Consider the following 14,881-nt stretch of genomic DNA (forward strand, 5'->3'; position numbering starts at 1 on the left):
GACTATATAAGAAATGTATGTACATGTAACAAAAAATACATATGTATGTATGTATGTAGCTTCGATACAAAAACATTATTTATTTATTTACATGCCTATGTAACTACTATTAAAAATACAATTCAATGATAATTGTCTTCATTCATTGGACAAATATGTAATTTTCATTTACTATAATAAACAATCTGAAACTTTATTTCCGCTTCCAAGCTCTGTACCAATTTTTTATAGTTTTCATACTTTGTTCAGCATCCAGTTTGGTATCACCTTTTAATTCGAAAACAATCTCTGGTTTATATGAATCGCGTGCCTCCTCCAGCACTGTTCCAAATATCTCACATTCAAGGTTTGATTTTAATTTCTTTTCATTGTATCCACGTTCTTTGAGACGATCAAAAAGTTGAGTATTGGAACATGTAACAACAAAAACCGCTTCAAACCATCTCTCAGGGAAGAAATCACAGCCGTGATATTCAACTATATTCCCACCTTGTTGCATAAGGGGTTCCAAGAAGTCCATTAACTGAAGAGAATTAGAATATGTGTAATTGTGTGTATACAAATATTTATTGTGTTCGTACTTTGTCTTCATCAAGAATCGGGCAATCGTACTCATCATCATATTCCTCAACAAAATCGTTTTCTTTGGCAATTTTAGAGCAATCCAACCACTTCAATTTTAATTGATCGGATAACCTTTCACACAAGTGTGACTTTCCGGCACCAGGAGTTCCTGTAATAAATTTGACCAAAAAATTACCGATTCTAAAAGTCAACTATACATACACAGTCTCTTTGAAACAAGAATGCGTTCATATTTACCTGTGATTAGTATATTTGGTTTGGCATCCACTTTCTCATCTGTTGTGGCCATTTTTTATTTAATAATAAGGTCTGCGATTTTTGTTTACGAAGAAAATAAATATTTAATTCAATTTGTACGAGCGCATGTTTTCGTATGATTGGGCCAAACGTCAAAAACGAGCATAAATAAACAAATATCTCAGACAAAAACCAACCACTGAAATTCCTCAGAATAAAACCACTAGTTATTTACTACAAGTGGCCACATCAATTAATTTTATTTCTTCCTAAAACGAAAGTAGTTTTTCAAATTCATATTGGCTTTGTTCTTTATTTTGATATGTTAATTATAAATTTATCAGTGAAATTAACGGCTTAAGTTGTCGATATTAATATTTATATACATTTTCAAGAAAAATTTGGCAACAATATCTTTTGGATGCAAATTTTAAGCGGTCTTAAAAAGTTAGCTTACCATTAAATAGTAACAGTTGTTTTCTTTTCAAGGAATTTTTTGTTGGAGCACAAGATGCAGTAATTCTTATTAACTCAAGGTCAGAAAGTACAAAATATGGAGCATAGGCGAAATTTCATTCCGTAAGTAGATTTCGTTTGGTACGGATCGATGGGTCCTCGCTTAGTTAATATTTTTTCCAATAGCAATAGTGTGGACGTATTACGGTTTTATGGTCGACTTGGAATGGAAATAAATAAACCAACGATTGACTTACCAAATCACACACTTGTAAATGGACACGCTCCAAATATGGCTAATAAAACGCTTTTAGGGAATTCTGCACAAATTAAGCAGAAAATATCTCCAGATACTTCAATATCACCTGATAACACAATGGTCCCTGATACTAATTCACGAAATGTTCATATTCCATACATACTTAATGGGGAGCTTTTTGAGATACAGACTCAGGACGGTGAGAATGTAACTGTGAAATGTTGTAATTGTCCACCAGATCGCGTGTATCGAGGCAGCGTGCGATCTACTGGCAATTTCCATATGCATATAAAGGTGAGAAGCAAACACGAAGGAATATACATCATATTTTATTGTACATTTTTAAATACTGAAGAGACGTCATCCTGATTTAATGGGAAAGATATATGATATGAAAGTGAATGCTTTGGTAGAAAGGAGGGACCGATTTCTGCGCAATCGCAAATCTACCCGTCGTCGTAATACCAACGGGAGTGGAAACAGAGGATCTTCCTCACGTAATGAACAGCGATTAACATGTTCGGTGCAACCATCTTCGGAATTGTTTAAAATTAAAGCGGCGTTTCAACGACATCAACTCCAACAACAAGAACAAAATCGCATTCAACAAGATCAAACTCAGCAATCGACCGAAAAAAACCAGGGAATCTTGCAAAAGGTAATAAATAAAGTAATTTATTATTTAACATCCTAATATCTAATAGTGACAAACCGATTATATATATGAAAATTGCTACTGTAATAATAACAAAGCTATTGATGTAAAAACAATCTTATTTAATTTAGGAATGTAAAAAATGTAAAGAAGCCGTTATGAACATATGAACAATAAAATCCATGCTACTCACTAGAGACAATAACTTAGAGCATAACAAACCGTTAAAATATCTTGCGCTTCTTTACTGACGTTCATATATTTTTGTTGTTCTTGTTGTTTGCATCTCGGAGTACATCATATAAAATATTGCTTTTTCGCTCTCACCTTTACAGTGGAATGTCATCGATCACTTTCTGGTTACACCTGCTTTTGAGAGAACACGTGATATTATGGAAGCCTTTAATGAGCAACCACTCAATTATAGTCTCAAGCAAAATACCGTTGCAAACATGAACTGCAGCGAGAGTACTCAAGATTTTGAAGCTAATGATGCCAATACATCTGACAATTTGAATACAACTAATCTTTCAGTGAGTATCGACCAGCCATTAATGTGCTTATAAAATGAACTCAAGCAATTTTATTTTAGGAGACAATAGACACAATCGAGCAAATAACGGATTATGAAGTTATGTCAACGTACAACAAAGCAAGTGATCACGGTAAGAATTACATGGCAAAACAACGAACTCAAATAGAGATGTCTCCACTCACTTTAACCCAACCTGAAGAGCACGTGCCACTTTACCCCAACAATAGTGATCAGTCTTTACTTGGTCGCGCTACAACACTAAGTGCCGTAACGCCATGTCCAAGTGATGTAAGCAGTTACGATGCTAGTCAAGATCTCAATATCAGGTCGTATGATTTGAACTACAATCATATGGGAATTATTAAAAACGAACTGTTATTAGCCGAAACACAGCCAATCGATCTCTCTGTACATCCCACTGATTCTGGGTTGTCTGGTTCCTCTGGATTCATTTCCGGCATAGATGCCACACAATATTCAAATGATATTGCAAATTTCAATACGTCTGGGGGCAGTACGAAATCTGATGAAATTATTGCACAACTTTCTTCCGCATTACAGAGTTTGCATCGTGAACTGCAATCGCACAATCAAACGAATAGCAATTGGCTTTGTTTGGAAATAGCAAAATTCAAATTTTTGCATCCAGAATTCGAATTTCAATGCTAAAAGCATTGAACGCTTGGTATTATCTGGCAGGTCTAGATATTAATTGGATATTGTTTACAAAAATTTGTTTATTGCACTTGAACTGAAGTATTGAAAAACAGATAAGTTCGTAAGTACCATTAAAAATAAATACATATTAGATTAAATTGTTAATTTTAAATATTGACCCCAAAAGTTTACATTAATCTAAATAAGCATATACATAAGTATATACAAACATATTTACCTTGCAGTTCTGAATTAAAAGTTTAAGTTTAAAATGAAGTTATTTACGTTCTAATTAGCAACTTGTTTGTGTATTATCTGTACAATTACATGGACTTATTTTATTTTAATATTTTTGTAAATAAATACATACTCTTGGTAAAAAGTTAGAAATGAAAACTGATTTCAATTTCGTATATACATATATGTATATATAAACATGTAAAAGCCGTAAGAGTATTTCATGGTAATTAGGAAACATTTCTGAATTTCTGATTTCAATTGTTTTATTTAGTATTTAATAGCAATTATTCTATGTTTATTGCTTGTATATGTACGTATATGTCTAAATATCATACATTTTTTATTTTCATTAGTATGTATTCAAAGCTTGTGCGCTTCGATTTATTTGAGGGTATTGAAAAGAAATTAATTATCGCGATTTTTGCATTTTTTATACTCATCCACACTCGCGGATTCTGTGTAAGTCACCACCGCTTATCATTTAAAGTCATTCGGGGTTGTTTCCATAAGTTTCACCCAAGACGAACCCTCATGCATAACATAAAAAAATGGCTCTCCACTCTCGCAGGGGTGTTTTTTACATACATAATTGTGCCCCTGCCAGCTTGATGCCTAACGATATACCTACCCCTTCCACCGTCGCGTTTTACACAATCTTACCACATGGGCATTGTTTATGATTTAAAAAAGAGACACAAAAGCAGGTACGTGCTCGTGAACTCCAAACATAAACTCCGACAGAATTATGTAGATAAGGGTAGAAAAAAGTAATCTCGCTTTTTTACTAATTACAATGATATCGAGAAACATCGAGCCAGCAAGAAGAAAATCTTAATTTTGGAAATCAGTTGTTTGGCGTATTTCATCTCAGCCACAATTGTTCTCCAATATTATTAAGAATTTTTTATTGCTGCTGTAGTCATTCAAATATGGAAAATAAGAAGGAGTATTTACGTTGTTTGATGCTTTTCTATTTCCGTAAAAATAAAACAGCTACCGAGACGAAAAGGAAGATTTGTGCTGTGTATGGCAATGATGCTGTTAGTGAGCGAGTGGTACAAATATGGTTTTCAAAATTTCGAAAGGGCGACACAAGTTGTGTTGATGGACAACGTACTGGTCGTCCCGGAGTAGCTGATAGTGATAAAGTGAAAATGTTAATTGAAAGAAATCCGCATTTCACTACCAAGAAAATTGCCGAAATCATTAGTCTATCGGAAAAGACCGTTGCTGATTATTTACAGCGTCTGGGATATGTGGCTGATGGTGATGGTTGGCGCTTTGACGACTCTGCTCCAAAAAGTAATGACAACAACAGCAACAAATCACTTATGGATGGGGAGATAAGTGTTGCAGAGGCGGAAGTTTTCGGTTACTGCAACGAAGAATTTGCATACGAACCGTCTCTCAATTGTAATGTTCAAATCGCCCCAACGGAAGAAAACAGCCCCATTCCCCGTCCACCATCTGTTTCTTACGTGGACTTTACATATATAGAGAATGATAACTACAACGATATGAAAATTACAGGAAAGGAAAATGATGACATTGGCAACACCGGTTCAACTACTTTGCCCTCATTTTCAGAATACTTTTCTAACGTGTGAGTTAATGGATTTTTATAATAATTTCATTAAGTTATGATTTTGTAAAAACTAATAAATATTGTTCCAATTTTTTCAGTTATACCAGTTACCTTCGAGGTGGTGACGGATATTGTGCAATCGAAAATATAAATATCAACTCTGTGGATACATTTAGTGGTGGATACCCGTTAAAAAGTTACGAGTAAAATCATCATCTAGTCAGAAAACCAAATAAATGTTGCAATCAAAGAAGACTTACTATCTTGGAAATCCTCCCAAGATACTTAGGTCTCTAATAACAAACATATAGTTCCTCTTTACTGCGAGTATACACTAATTTATTGTATTATTATAAGTATAAGCACGTATTTAATGAAATTTTCAAGAGCATTTACATACTCTTTGTATTACAATGTTATTATTTCAATATTTTATTATTTTTGAGGTGAGCGTCATGTGAGATGCCTCAGTTTATATAAACAAGAGTAATCATAATGTAAGAGAAACTTGATTCCTATTTAAATGGCCTAAAATAAATATGTATATTTTATGAGATTTTATTTGAAGTTTTATTAAAACTTACTAATATTATTAAATTGATTAATTTTCGTTTGTACTGATTTCTCTGAAAACTACCAATAGGAATCTTTAGAACGTTATTCTGAGATTCGATTTGTTAAACGGAATCGGTTCTACATGCGTTCTCGGACCCACTTCATCAAAACTATTACAAAATAGGAAAATTAATTACTGGAGACAATTTTGAAGTGCGATTTTTGTAAATATATACATATGTATAACCATTTTCCACTTTATCGGATAGAATTTACAACAAAAATAATGGACCTGTTTTTAGGGATTGTGGGATTTCCCTTTTTATTTTAGAAAAACTACTATTTTAGGCTTATATTCAATAAAATAGATATCTTATAACGTAAACTATACACGCTGTTCGAATTTTCATACGACTGCACAACTAGGAATATTCATATTCCATTCCCAATAAATTAATTATTCATATATTCCAAAAAAATATATAATTTTATTAACATAGTCATGAATATATATTCGGGATAATTTGATTTAAAATGTCATATTCCGATTTTATATTAAAATTAAACCATATACGATAAAATTCTTCAAGCAACTTCTGGTACTGACAAAACAACAATGAACAACACCTATGAAAGAATTATATTCATACAAAAAGTGCAACCCTGCACTTTAGCAAAACCAATTGTTGATAAGTTTTTGCAGAATATTTGTTTTTATACTTTCGTTATAAAGTTATATTTTAATTAAAATAAGCAATGAAAAAGGCTGATGACGTAGAATTGCTTATCGATGTTGGTTCGAGTGAGGAAGAGGATGACGATAGTTTACACAGAGCTAAACTAAAAGTAAAAACAAAAGATGATCCAAACAAAGAATTGCGGGAGCAACAGATCGAAGACGAAGACGACGATGAAGACGATGCTCTAGCAATAAAACCCATTGGCGTGGAGCCAACTTCATCTGGGGTAAGTTTATTTTTCAAAGCGCTTTCCAAAACTAGCATTACTTCTTGGTTTCTATAATTAGTTTTCTTGTATTATTTATAATCTGAATACAGCATCGATGAGTCATACTCCCCTTATCATTTAACACTGTTTAAATATTAGTATGCTCATACATTCACTAATAATCTCGGTTTATTGTCATCGAAATTAAAATGTAGTCACAGCAAGTTGGTCAGGAGCAACAAGATCCTGAATCAAACTCTAATATCATACCGCCCGAAAACAATAGTCAAAGATCAGCAAATAACTTAGAGGCCAATGAAGGAAGAATCAATGGAATTCAAAATCAGCCAACCTTTTATATTCGTTCTCGTACAGCCACTGTAAACACTGCTACGCTTAAAGATGATGTTTATGAGGTTAGTTTAAACGCTTTATTCTTACTTCTTGTGATAATTAAAAAAAATATGTTTCTCATTGATTTGAAAGAGTTTGGATTACGACGTATGTGACAATGTGTTATTCAAGGAGGAACAAAAACGAACAGACAATGCACGTTTTAACATTCGCAAAGACATTCTACGTTGGATAATATTTATACAAATCGGCGTTGTGACCGCGCTAATCGCCTGTATAATTGACATCCCTATTGAAGAGTTATCTGCAGTAAAATACACGTTCCTCAAAAACTGTAAGAAGAATACATTCTAAATGTGTAACATTTTTAATTCAATTTATCTCTCTGAAATTTGAAACTCTAATTCGAAGTACTTATGTGTATGTATATTTAAATGCAAAATTTTAATCTCAAAAGAAATTAATTCTAAAAATATTAAAATATTTATATAGGAATTATGGATATTTAATTTATTTGTAACATAATGTTCTTATTTTTAGCTGTTGATAATAACGTAGCTGCTAATATCAATCCCGGAGGAAATTTGGTCATACCATATCTCTATTGGATGGGCCTGAGCATAGTACCGGTGGTATTGGGTGCAGCGTTGGTAACTTATGTGGAGCCAATAACAGCTGGCAGTGGAATGCCACAAGTGAAAAGCTATCTCAATGGCATTAAAATTCCTCGAATTGTTCGTATAAAAACGCTGGCTGTAAAAGCTGTTGGTGTGGTAACAGCGGTAGTAGGCGGTCTGGTGGGAGGAAAGGTGTGTAACATTATACAATATGAAGAATATGCTAATTATTAATGATACTGTTTTATAACGAATAGGAAGGGCCAATGGCTCACGCCGGAGCCGTAGTTGCTGCTGGTATATCCCAAGGAAAAAGTACAACTTTTGTTAAGGATTTTCGAGTTTTTCGCGCTTTTCGCGATGATCACGAGAAGCGAGATTTTGTATTAGGCGGTGCAGCGGCTGGTGTTGCTGCTGCTTTCGGCTCACCAATCGGTGGAATGTTATTCTCATTGGAGGAGGCAGCTAGTTTTTGGAATCAAAATCTTATTTGGCGCACCCTGGTCGCATCTATTATTAGTTCGTTTACACTAAACATTGTCCTATCAGCATATCATGGCTTAAACAACTTCACCTTTACGGGTCTATTCAATTTGGGAAAATTTGAGCAACCCCTGACATTTGAGTATTTCGAGCTACCCATATTTATGTTATTTGGCGTAACTGGTGGTCTATTGGGCGCCATGTGGAACTCATATAATACGCATATCAACCGGTTTCGTTCGCGTTTCATTAAGTTCAAATTTGCACGAATTCTAGAAGCAGCACTTGTGGCAGTGATCGGTGTGACATTGGCATGTATTATGATATTTTTCATCAATGATTGCCGCCCACTCGGAAATGATCCCACCGATTATCCAGTACAAGTAGGGAACTATTTGAATATGTGTAGTATTTGTAAATATCATCACATTTTAATTGCAGCTCTTTTGTGAGGATAATGAGTACAACGCAGTGGCAGCACTTTGGTTCCAAACACCGGAGGCAACAGTACGTTCACTATTTCATGATCCGCCAGGTAAATAGTTATACATAATTAACTTTATTTTCACAACAATTTCATTTTCAACTCTTTTGATTTCGTTTTTCTCACAGGCTCACACAAAATACTGACGCTGACGGTGTTTACACTGGTTTACTACTTCCTGGCTTGCTTGACTTTCGGTCTAAATGTATCTCTTGGCATATTCATACCAACTGGTTTAGTGGGAGCAGCGTGGGGCCGTTTAGTAGCCATGATCATTTTCTATATTTTCCCTGAAGCGGTAAATAATCCCGGTGAAAATTATAGAATTTCCCAAAATTAAGAATTTACTTGTTTAGACATTTTTGAGTCCCGGAAAGTATGCCCTTATCGGCGCAGCTGCTAATTTAGGTGGAGTACTGCGTATGACAATTAGTCTTTCGGTCATACTCATGGAGACAACCGGCGTAGAGACGTCATTTTTCTTTCCTTTGATTGTGACGCTAATCAGCGCAAAGTGGGTCGGCGACTATTTTACTGAGGTGCGTGCTACTTTTGAAAGAGATTTGCGTTATTTTATCTATATTGGCATTACTTTTTGTGTGAATTTATAGGGCATCTACGACATTCAAATCAAAATGAGCTGTGTGCCCCTATTGCCATGGGAGCTTCTACCGAAGTATAAAGGACTCAAAGCGTCACAATTAATGAGCTCGCCAGTGATTTGTATCAAGAAATGCGACAGTGCGAAGTACATTTATAAAGTGCTGCGTCGTTGCAAGCACAACGGCTTCCCAGTTGTAGAGGACGTGCAGGGTGTTAGTAGAAAATAGTATTCTGCCTACTGATAAATCAAATTATAAGTTCTTATTTCCTCCATTTTTAGAATAATCGTGAAAATGGTCGTGTTTGCGGTATTGTTTTGCGTTCACAACTGATTGTAATTCTGCTGAACTCATTTTACGAAGAAAAGAAACATTTTTGGGAAAAAGAGGTTTCAATACAAACCTTCAGGAACGTTTATCCGCGTTATCCGTCAATTGATGTAAGTACACAAACCGCATTTTGCAAATGCGCAAAACATCTTAAATCTTTGCTTACCAACTTTCAGAGCGTGCGTTTGCCAAATGAGAAAGAGAATTACACAGTCAATTTGGAGATATTCATGAATCCATCGCCAGTGCGTGTTAGTCAAGTAAGTTTCCCATAAAATCGTCAACTGCAGAGAAACTTAATTTTCTACATCTTTCAGTGTGATTCAGCTTCTAAAATATTTAAGAAGTTCCGGGCACTTGGTTTGCGTCATATGATTGTGATTGATCGTGAAAATCGTGTTGTTGGTATTATTACTCGTAAAGATTTTCTGTATAAATAATAATTTGCATACAGCTCTGTATCTAGTAAAAGATATGACTGTGTTATCATAATATCCAGTTTCATTATATATCCAAAGCTATGGATTTTTCGATTTTATTTATTCGAATAATTACTTCCTATTCTCATATATATTATTACCAATTAAAATTTGATGATGATGATGATGTAGTTTTATAGTAATCATGTATATATACATATATCATTATTTTGTTTTTGTTCTTGATATGTACTTTAAACTAAAAACTCCAAATATTATATAAAGTATGAGCGTGACATGGGTCACTTAGGAGGATAAAAGCGTTGTTTTGATATAGAAAAAGTTTTTGAAATAGTCGTTCTTATAATTTTTTTTTATACTTCCTGTAATGTCCATATACACATAGTTTTAATCTCATCTAAGGTGGTTCATGAAATGATTTGAATTCATTTGAAATTTTTGGTTTTTATTGAAGATATCAAATGCAGTAATGTGGTAAATTCGTTTCAAATAAATAACTTTAATATAAAATATCAATACTATTGTAAAGCATACAAACAAAACACAACACAAAATATGCCTGCTGAATATCGCTGAGGCTAAGGCGGGTAAAATCATAAACCGAGTATTTACAAAACAGCGTACATTTGTAAAATTCATATTAATCTAATTTCAAGTTGTTCGCCTTGAAAATTAAACGTTCTAAAGCGCGATTAATTCGCAGAATAACGAAGTAACCAACAATCAGAGCCGCCAGGCTGACAAACGTTCCGATGCCCTCGTAAATGAAGCGCGGCGCGAAAATCTTCCACACCATCAGATGACGACAGTGAATGGTGCACGCTAGCATCGCACAGAACACCTGCAGCGAAGCGAATGTATGAAATTAATTAGAAATGGAATATATTAAAATGTGAAAAGGTTTACCCTAATCCCTTGGAGTATTAAAAACTGCACTGCGAGCTTAAAAGAGCTGGCAAGGAAGGTGCCTTCATTTTCATACAGCAAGAATTCGCCGCGCATCATGTCCAATCCAATTCCTTCGAGCGGTGATGCGGCTGGACCGCCATTCGTGTTTGCAGCAGTTGTGCTTTTTATCAGTTTTGGATGAAGCGCGCAAAGTGAGAATGTTAACAAACTGAGCAGATTGTACATACAGAAAAAGAAGACTTGTCCGCAGAATGTATTCAATATAACCAAGACGCCGGAAATCAAATGCGATTTCCCCAGGCCACTTGTGCGTCCCACGAAAGCAGCTCGCCAATCTATCTGCGAGAGCGTAGTTTGATGGGACGTGGCGAAGAAGCAAAAGTGTGCCAGTAGAAACCAACTGACTATGCCGGTGAATGTCGGCTGTATGCAATTTGCTAAAATATCAAATTAGTTTAATGTTATAAATTCTAGCTGCTATAAGTGTGATATAATCCTGTATTCTTACCTAGATTCGCAGCCGTTCGAAAACGTAATGTAGAATGAAGCAAGATGACGACCACTGCGATGGCTATACACGAGATCATACCGATCGTGGCACGCGGTTCGAGCAAGACAATCAGCACCATACTCAGAAACAGTCCAAACACAATCGTGGCTGCGGAGTATACGGTGGTCAGCCCATAGACCATTGCATCCATTTGATTCACACGCGCCTCCGCGTCATCATACATGCGCTTGATCTTCTTGAATATCTGCGGTATGACATTGTCCCACGGCCTAATTTGAATCAGCGTACTGAAGTTGGGCAACACGTAGAAGGTCAACAATGGCGAGACGCATAGCACAACGATCTGCACCAGCATGAGGCCGTAAATCACCAGCGCCATGGCATCGATGTGTGTCCGTTTCACATTCTTAACAGCACTATGAGCGAGCAGCAAATGTCCGCCAGCGCAAATCGATGCGATTGTGGGCCCATAACGTGCCAGCCAAACGTTGGGCGAGCCACCGGTTAAGCTACCGCTGTGCCTGAGATAGAGACGTGAGAGCGTTGTGTACAGTACTATGATGACAACTGCTAAAATGTAGGTTTTGGCGGTTGCGGGACGTTTTATCGAGAAACCATCAGCATTACTGGAGAAATCGACGCAATTGCCCTGTTCCTCTCTGCAACGAAAGAGCGCATATGCATAACGAATGATAATGATGGCCAATACGCTGTACAGCAGCAACTGCGTGGTGGTGGAGCGTAAAAGTTGTGACCATTTGAAGCGCCTATTCAGCTCAAGTCGTACACATTTCTGAAGAATATCATATGCGAGCAGTAGAATGGATCCTACCAAGAGGTATGATAGGATCTTCGGTTCCTGTATGATAAAGCTGTTGGAGAAGAATACACTGACGGCGATGAGGAAAATAATCCGAGTTGGCATATTGCCGAAACGCTTCACCGACGACAAATTGTTGGCGATTGTACGCCAATTTTGACACGCGTGAAAAATGAGGATAAATGTGCTGATGATGTTGGTAAAGAATATCACGCCATGATCCTCCGATTTGAAGGAGAAGTTTTTGAAATAGCGATAGCCAAAGAAACCTGCCGCAATATTCACGAGATAGGTATATGTCACGGCCTTCGGTGTGAATATGCGGTAGAGCTCAAGGGCGTTTAAATTGTTGATTACCACAAATGCGAAGAATATTGGCAGCACCGTAAACAAGAGCCCCTGGGACATTTGCACAGCGTCGAATTTCACCCAAATTTCACGGCATGTGTTCAGTATTAGGCGCATATTCGCATTTAGATCGCCTACAAATGATTTGAAGCCCGCTTCATTGTACACCGTTTTGACGCGATGTGTGAATAATATGTATTCGTTATGCATGTTCTCCAATTCATCAACGCTGAAGGTACGCTTGTTCTCCAAAGCGTAGTTGAAGAAGTACTCGTACATCTGCTGCGCATTTTGCCAGACATGAAGTAAGAGGGTCTGGAACTTGTTCATATACGGTACCTTAATATCAGGTACGATATTGAAGTTGATTAAACCCAAATTTGAGTAGGGTATGGGGACGCCTAATATAGTGGCTAAGGTTGGCACGAGGTCGATCTGAAAAAGGTAAAGAAGAATTTTTAAAGTATAAAATAAACCAATATCGATCAAAGGAGAGGCAATAACTATGAAATGTATATTTGTATATATGCTTTGATTGTTGTTAATCGCTGCTGTTGATAAGTGACGCAACCGAAGTAAATTTTTATTGTTTAAGAAGGCAAAGCATGACGACTTCTGCCGTTATGAGATAACAATTGTATATTAAATATCTGTGCCTTCTCACATTACAATAGATATGATTTAAAAAATTAAAATGTATGTACATTACGGACTGATAAGAAATTTGACGCAATGCTACATTTAGATAAGGGCGATCGTTATAGATTCGTTCATGAGTTTATCTCTCACTCTGTTGATCATTCGCTTACCTGTTGCATAGTTGTGTTGTCTGAACCGAATTCGCTTCCGATGAATTTATTGCCTTTAGTATAGGCAAATAACAACGCATTAGTTTCATCATCAGTTTCACCGCCATGGTCCCCAGATGCCGTCATGCCATGATCACCCATCACAAGCAAAGTTGTATCACTGTCCATTTTTGCAATAACTGATCTGAAAACATATGTAATCATGTAATTGTTACACTTAATGGTACCGATATAATGGGTATACTGAGTATGATGTATACATACTTTATGACCTCATTCATTTCATTGAGTTTACGGCCCATCTCTTCATGCAACGGTCCGTGTTTGTGGCCACAATGATCAACTCCCAAAAAGTGTGCAATAAGAACCTGCCAGTCATCCTTTCCCAGTTCCTTTGGCAAAAATTGTTCAATTTTGTTGTCGACGGTATCTAAATCGAATATGTCGAAGCTAGGATAGGAATAAGCGCGCTTAAATCGTCTGGGATATAGATCTGTCCAGGTGCTGTCGCCCAAAAACACAATGGGAAGGTTATGTCCGACTAGCTGATCAATAATATTGTCCTCGTTAATTTCGGGAGAAGCGAAGTTCGAACCCATGTCAACAAATGTGGGTAAACTACCGGTTGTAAGTCCTTTAAGACGTTGTAAAGTGGTTGTTGGTGGATCGGCTCTAAATTGCATAAGGTGTGCATTTTCAGGAGAGCTTTGTATTAAATCATACATTATTGTTAGCTTATTTTGGTAAGGAAGTGGATTAGTAATATTTTCCTTATAAAGGCCGAATTCATATTTTAGCGCGTCAATGAGCAAAATAATCACTTTAGACTTTTGAGGCAGACACAAATTGGAAGTAGCGTTTACATCCTTGAAAATTTCTTGTACAATTTCCTCACTTAAAAAATATTCCTGCAGATATAAAATATGTACAATAATTATAGTTTATTAGTTATAATTAATTAAGGACTTACATCATTTTCATATAATGATAGGCGTTGACAGGAGCTGACATCCGTTTTGGATACACGTGAAAGCAGAAAACCTCGGGAGAAAAGCAGGACCCCCGATGAAACTAAATAAGCCAACCATATTAGAACGAAGAAATAACTCCACGCATAATTCATGGCTTAAATTAGGTTAATTTTGATAAAATCTTTTAATATATTTTAATGAAAAGCAGCTCGTCGAGTGAGTCCGCACACTGTTGACTAGAAATTATTACTGCAACCGGTTAATACTTGTTTCTGTTTTCGACTCGATAATTTTTTATCTTAGCATATTGAGTTTTGATTTTATATCACGGTCAATGAACGACTAATTTTTCTGCAATAAAGGCAACAAATAAAGTAAAGCACTAATATTTTCAGCTATTTTTTGTTCGCCTATACGAAAAATTTGTCAGCTGTTTACATGGATTTATTCTGACAGGGCACTGCAGGGCACATATGAATAGAAAAGATTGG

The 14,881-nt window shown here is 36.0% G+C and overlaps 4 protein-coding genes across 6 annotated transcripts; 2 read left to right on the top strand and 2 right to left on the bottom strand.

Moving 5' to 3' along the window:
• Positions 1 to 44: 44 nt before the first annotated feature.
• LOC105221292 (adenylate kinase isoenzyme 6 homolog) lies at positions 45 to 983 on the bottom strand. The gene is made up of 3 exons (XM_011198135.3): positions 823 to 983; positions 582 to 733; positions 45 to 523 (listed from the first exon to the last, which is right to left on the bottom strand). Exons 1-3 carry the CDS (start codon positions 872 to 874, stop codon positions 194 to 196), a joined length of 534 nt encoding a protein of 177 aa, XP_011196437.1. The 5' UTR covers positions 875 to 983; the 3' UTR covers positions 45 to 193.
• Positions 984 to 1,095: 112 nt separating this feature from the next.
• LOC105221294 (uncharacterized) lies at positions 1,096 to 5,810 on the top strand. Of its 3 annotated transcripts, none has more exons than XM_011198138.3 (7): positions 1,096 to 1,401; positions 1,471 to 1,831; positions 1,893 to 2,195; positions 2,528 to 2,725; positions 2,785 to 2,857; positions 4,618 to 5,227; positions 5,308 to 5,810. In XM_011198138.3, the coding sequence occupies exons 1-7, from the start codon at positions 1,376 to 1,378 to the stop codon at positions 5,414 to 5,416; spliced, it is 1,680 nt and encodes a 559-aa protein (XP_011196440.2). In that variant the 5' UTR covers positions 1,096 to 1,375; the 3' UTR covers positions 5,417 to 5,810. The 3 variants fall into 3 exon arrangements, with proteins under 3 accessions (XP_011196440.2, XP_011196439.2, XP_028902238.2); XM_011198137.3 differs by having other exon boundaries at positions 1,097 to 1,401; positions 1,465 to 1,831; XM_029046405.2 differs by lacking the exon at positions 1,096 to 1,401 and having other exon boundaries at positions 1,412 to 1,831.
• Positions 5,811 to 6,417: 607 nt separating this feature from the next.
• On the top strand, positions 6,418 to 10,226 carry Clcn7_0 (H(+)/Cl(-) exchange transporter 7). The gene is made up of 12 exons (XM_011198139.3): positions 6,418 to 6,730; positions 6,928 to 7,128; positions 7,199 to 7,400; positions 7,607 to 7,875; positions 7,941 to 8,549; positions 8,608 to 8,701; positions 8,779 to 8,948; positions 9,007 to 9,189; positions 9,262 to 9,465; positions 9,534 to 9,692; positions 9,759 to 9,842; positions 9,900 to 10,226. Exons 1-12 carry the CDS (start codon positions 6,521 to 6,523, stop codon positions 10,020 to 10,022), a joined length of 2,508 nt encoding a protein of 835 aa, XP_011196441.2. The 5' UTR covers positions 6,418 to 6,520; the 3' UTR covers positions 10,023 to 10,226.
• Positions 10,227 to 10,501: 275 nt separating this feature from the next.
• On the bottom strand, positions 10,502 to 14,847 carry LOC105221298 (GPI ethanolamine phosphate transferase 3). Its single transcript, XM_011198142.3, has 6 exons — positions 14,390 to 14,847; positions 13,684 to 14,327; positions 13,420 to 13,603; positions 11,440 to 13,045; positions 10,929 to 11,368; positions 10,502 to 10,863 (listed from the first exon to the last, which is right to left on the bottom strand). Exons 1-6 carry the CDS (start codon positions 14,540 to 14,542, stop codon positions 10,663 to 10,665), a joined length of 3,228 nt encoding a protein of 1,075 aa, XP_011196444.2. The 5' UTR covers positions 14,543 to 14,847; the 3' UTR covers positions 10,502 to 10,662.
• Positions 14,848 to 14,881: the final 34 nt, after the last annotated feature.

This window comes from Zeugodacus cucurbitae, chromosome 6, assembly GCF_028554725.1.
Source record: "Zeugodacus cucurbitae isolate PBARC_wt_2022May chromosome 6, idZeuCucr1.2, whole genome shotgun sequence".
Lineage (NCBI taxonomy): Eukaryota > Metazoa > Arthropoda > Insecta > Diptera > Tephritidae > Zeugodacus > Zeugodacus cucurbitae.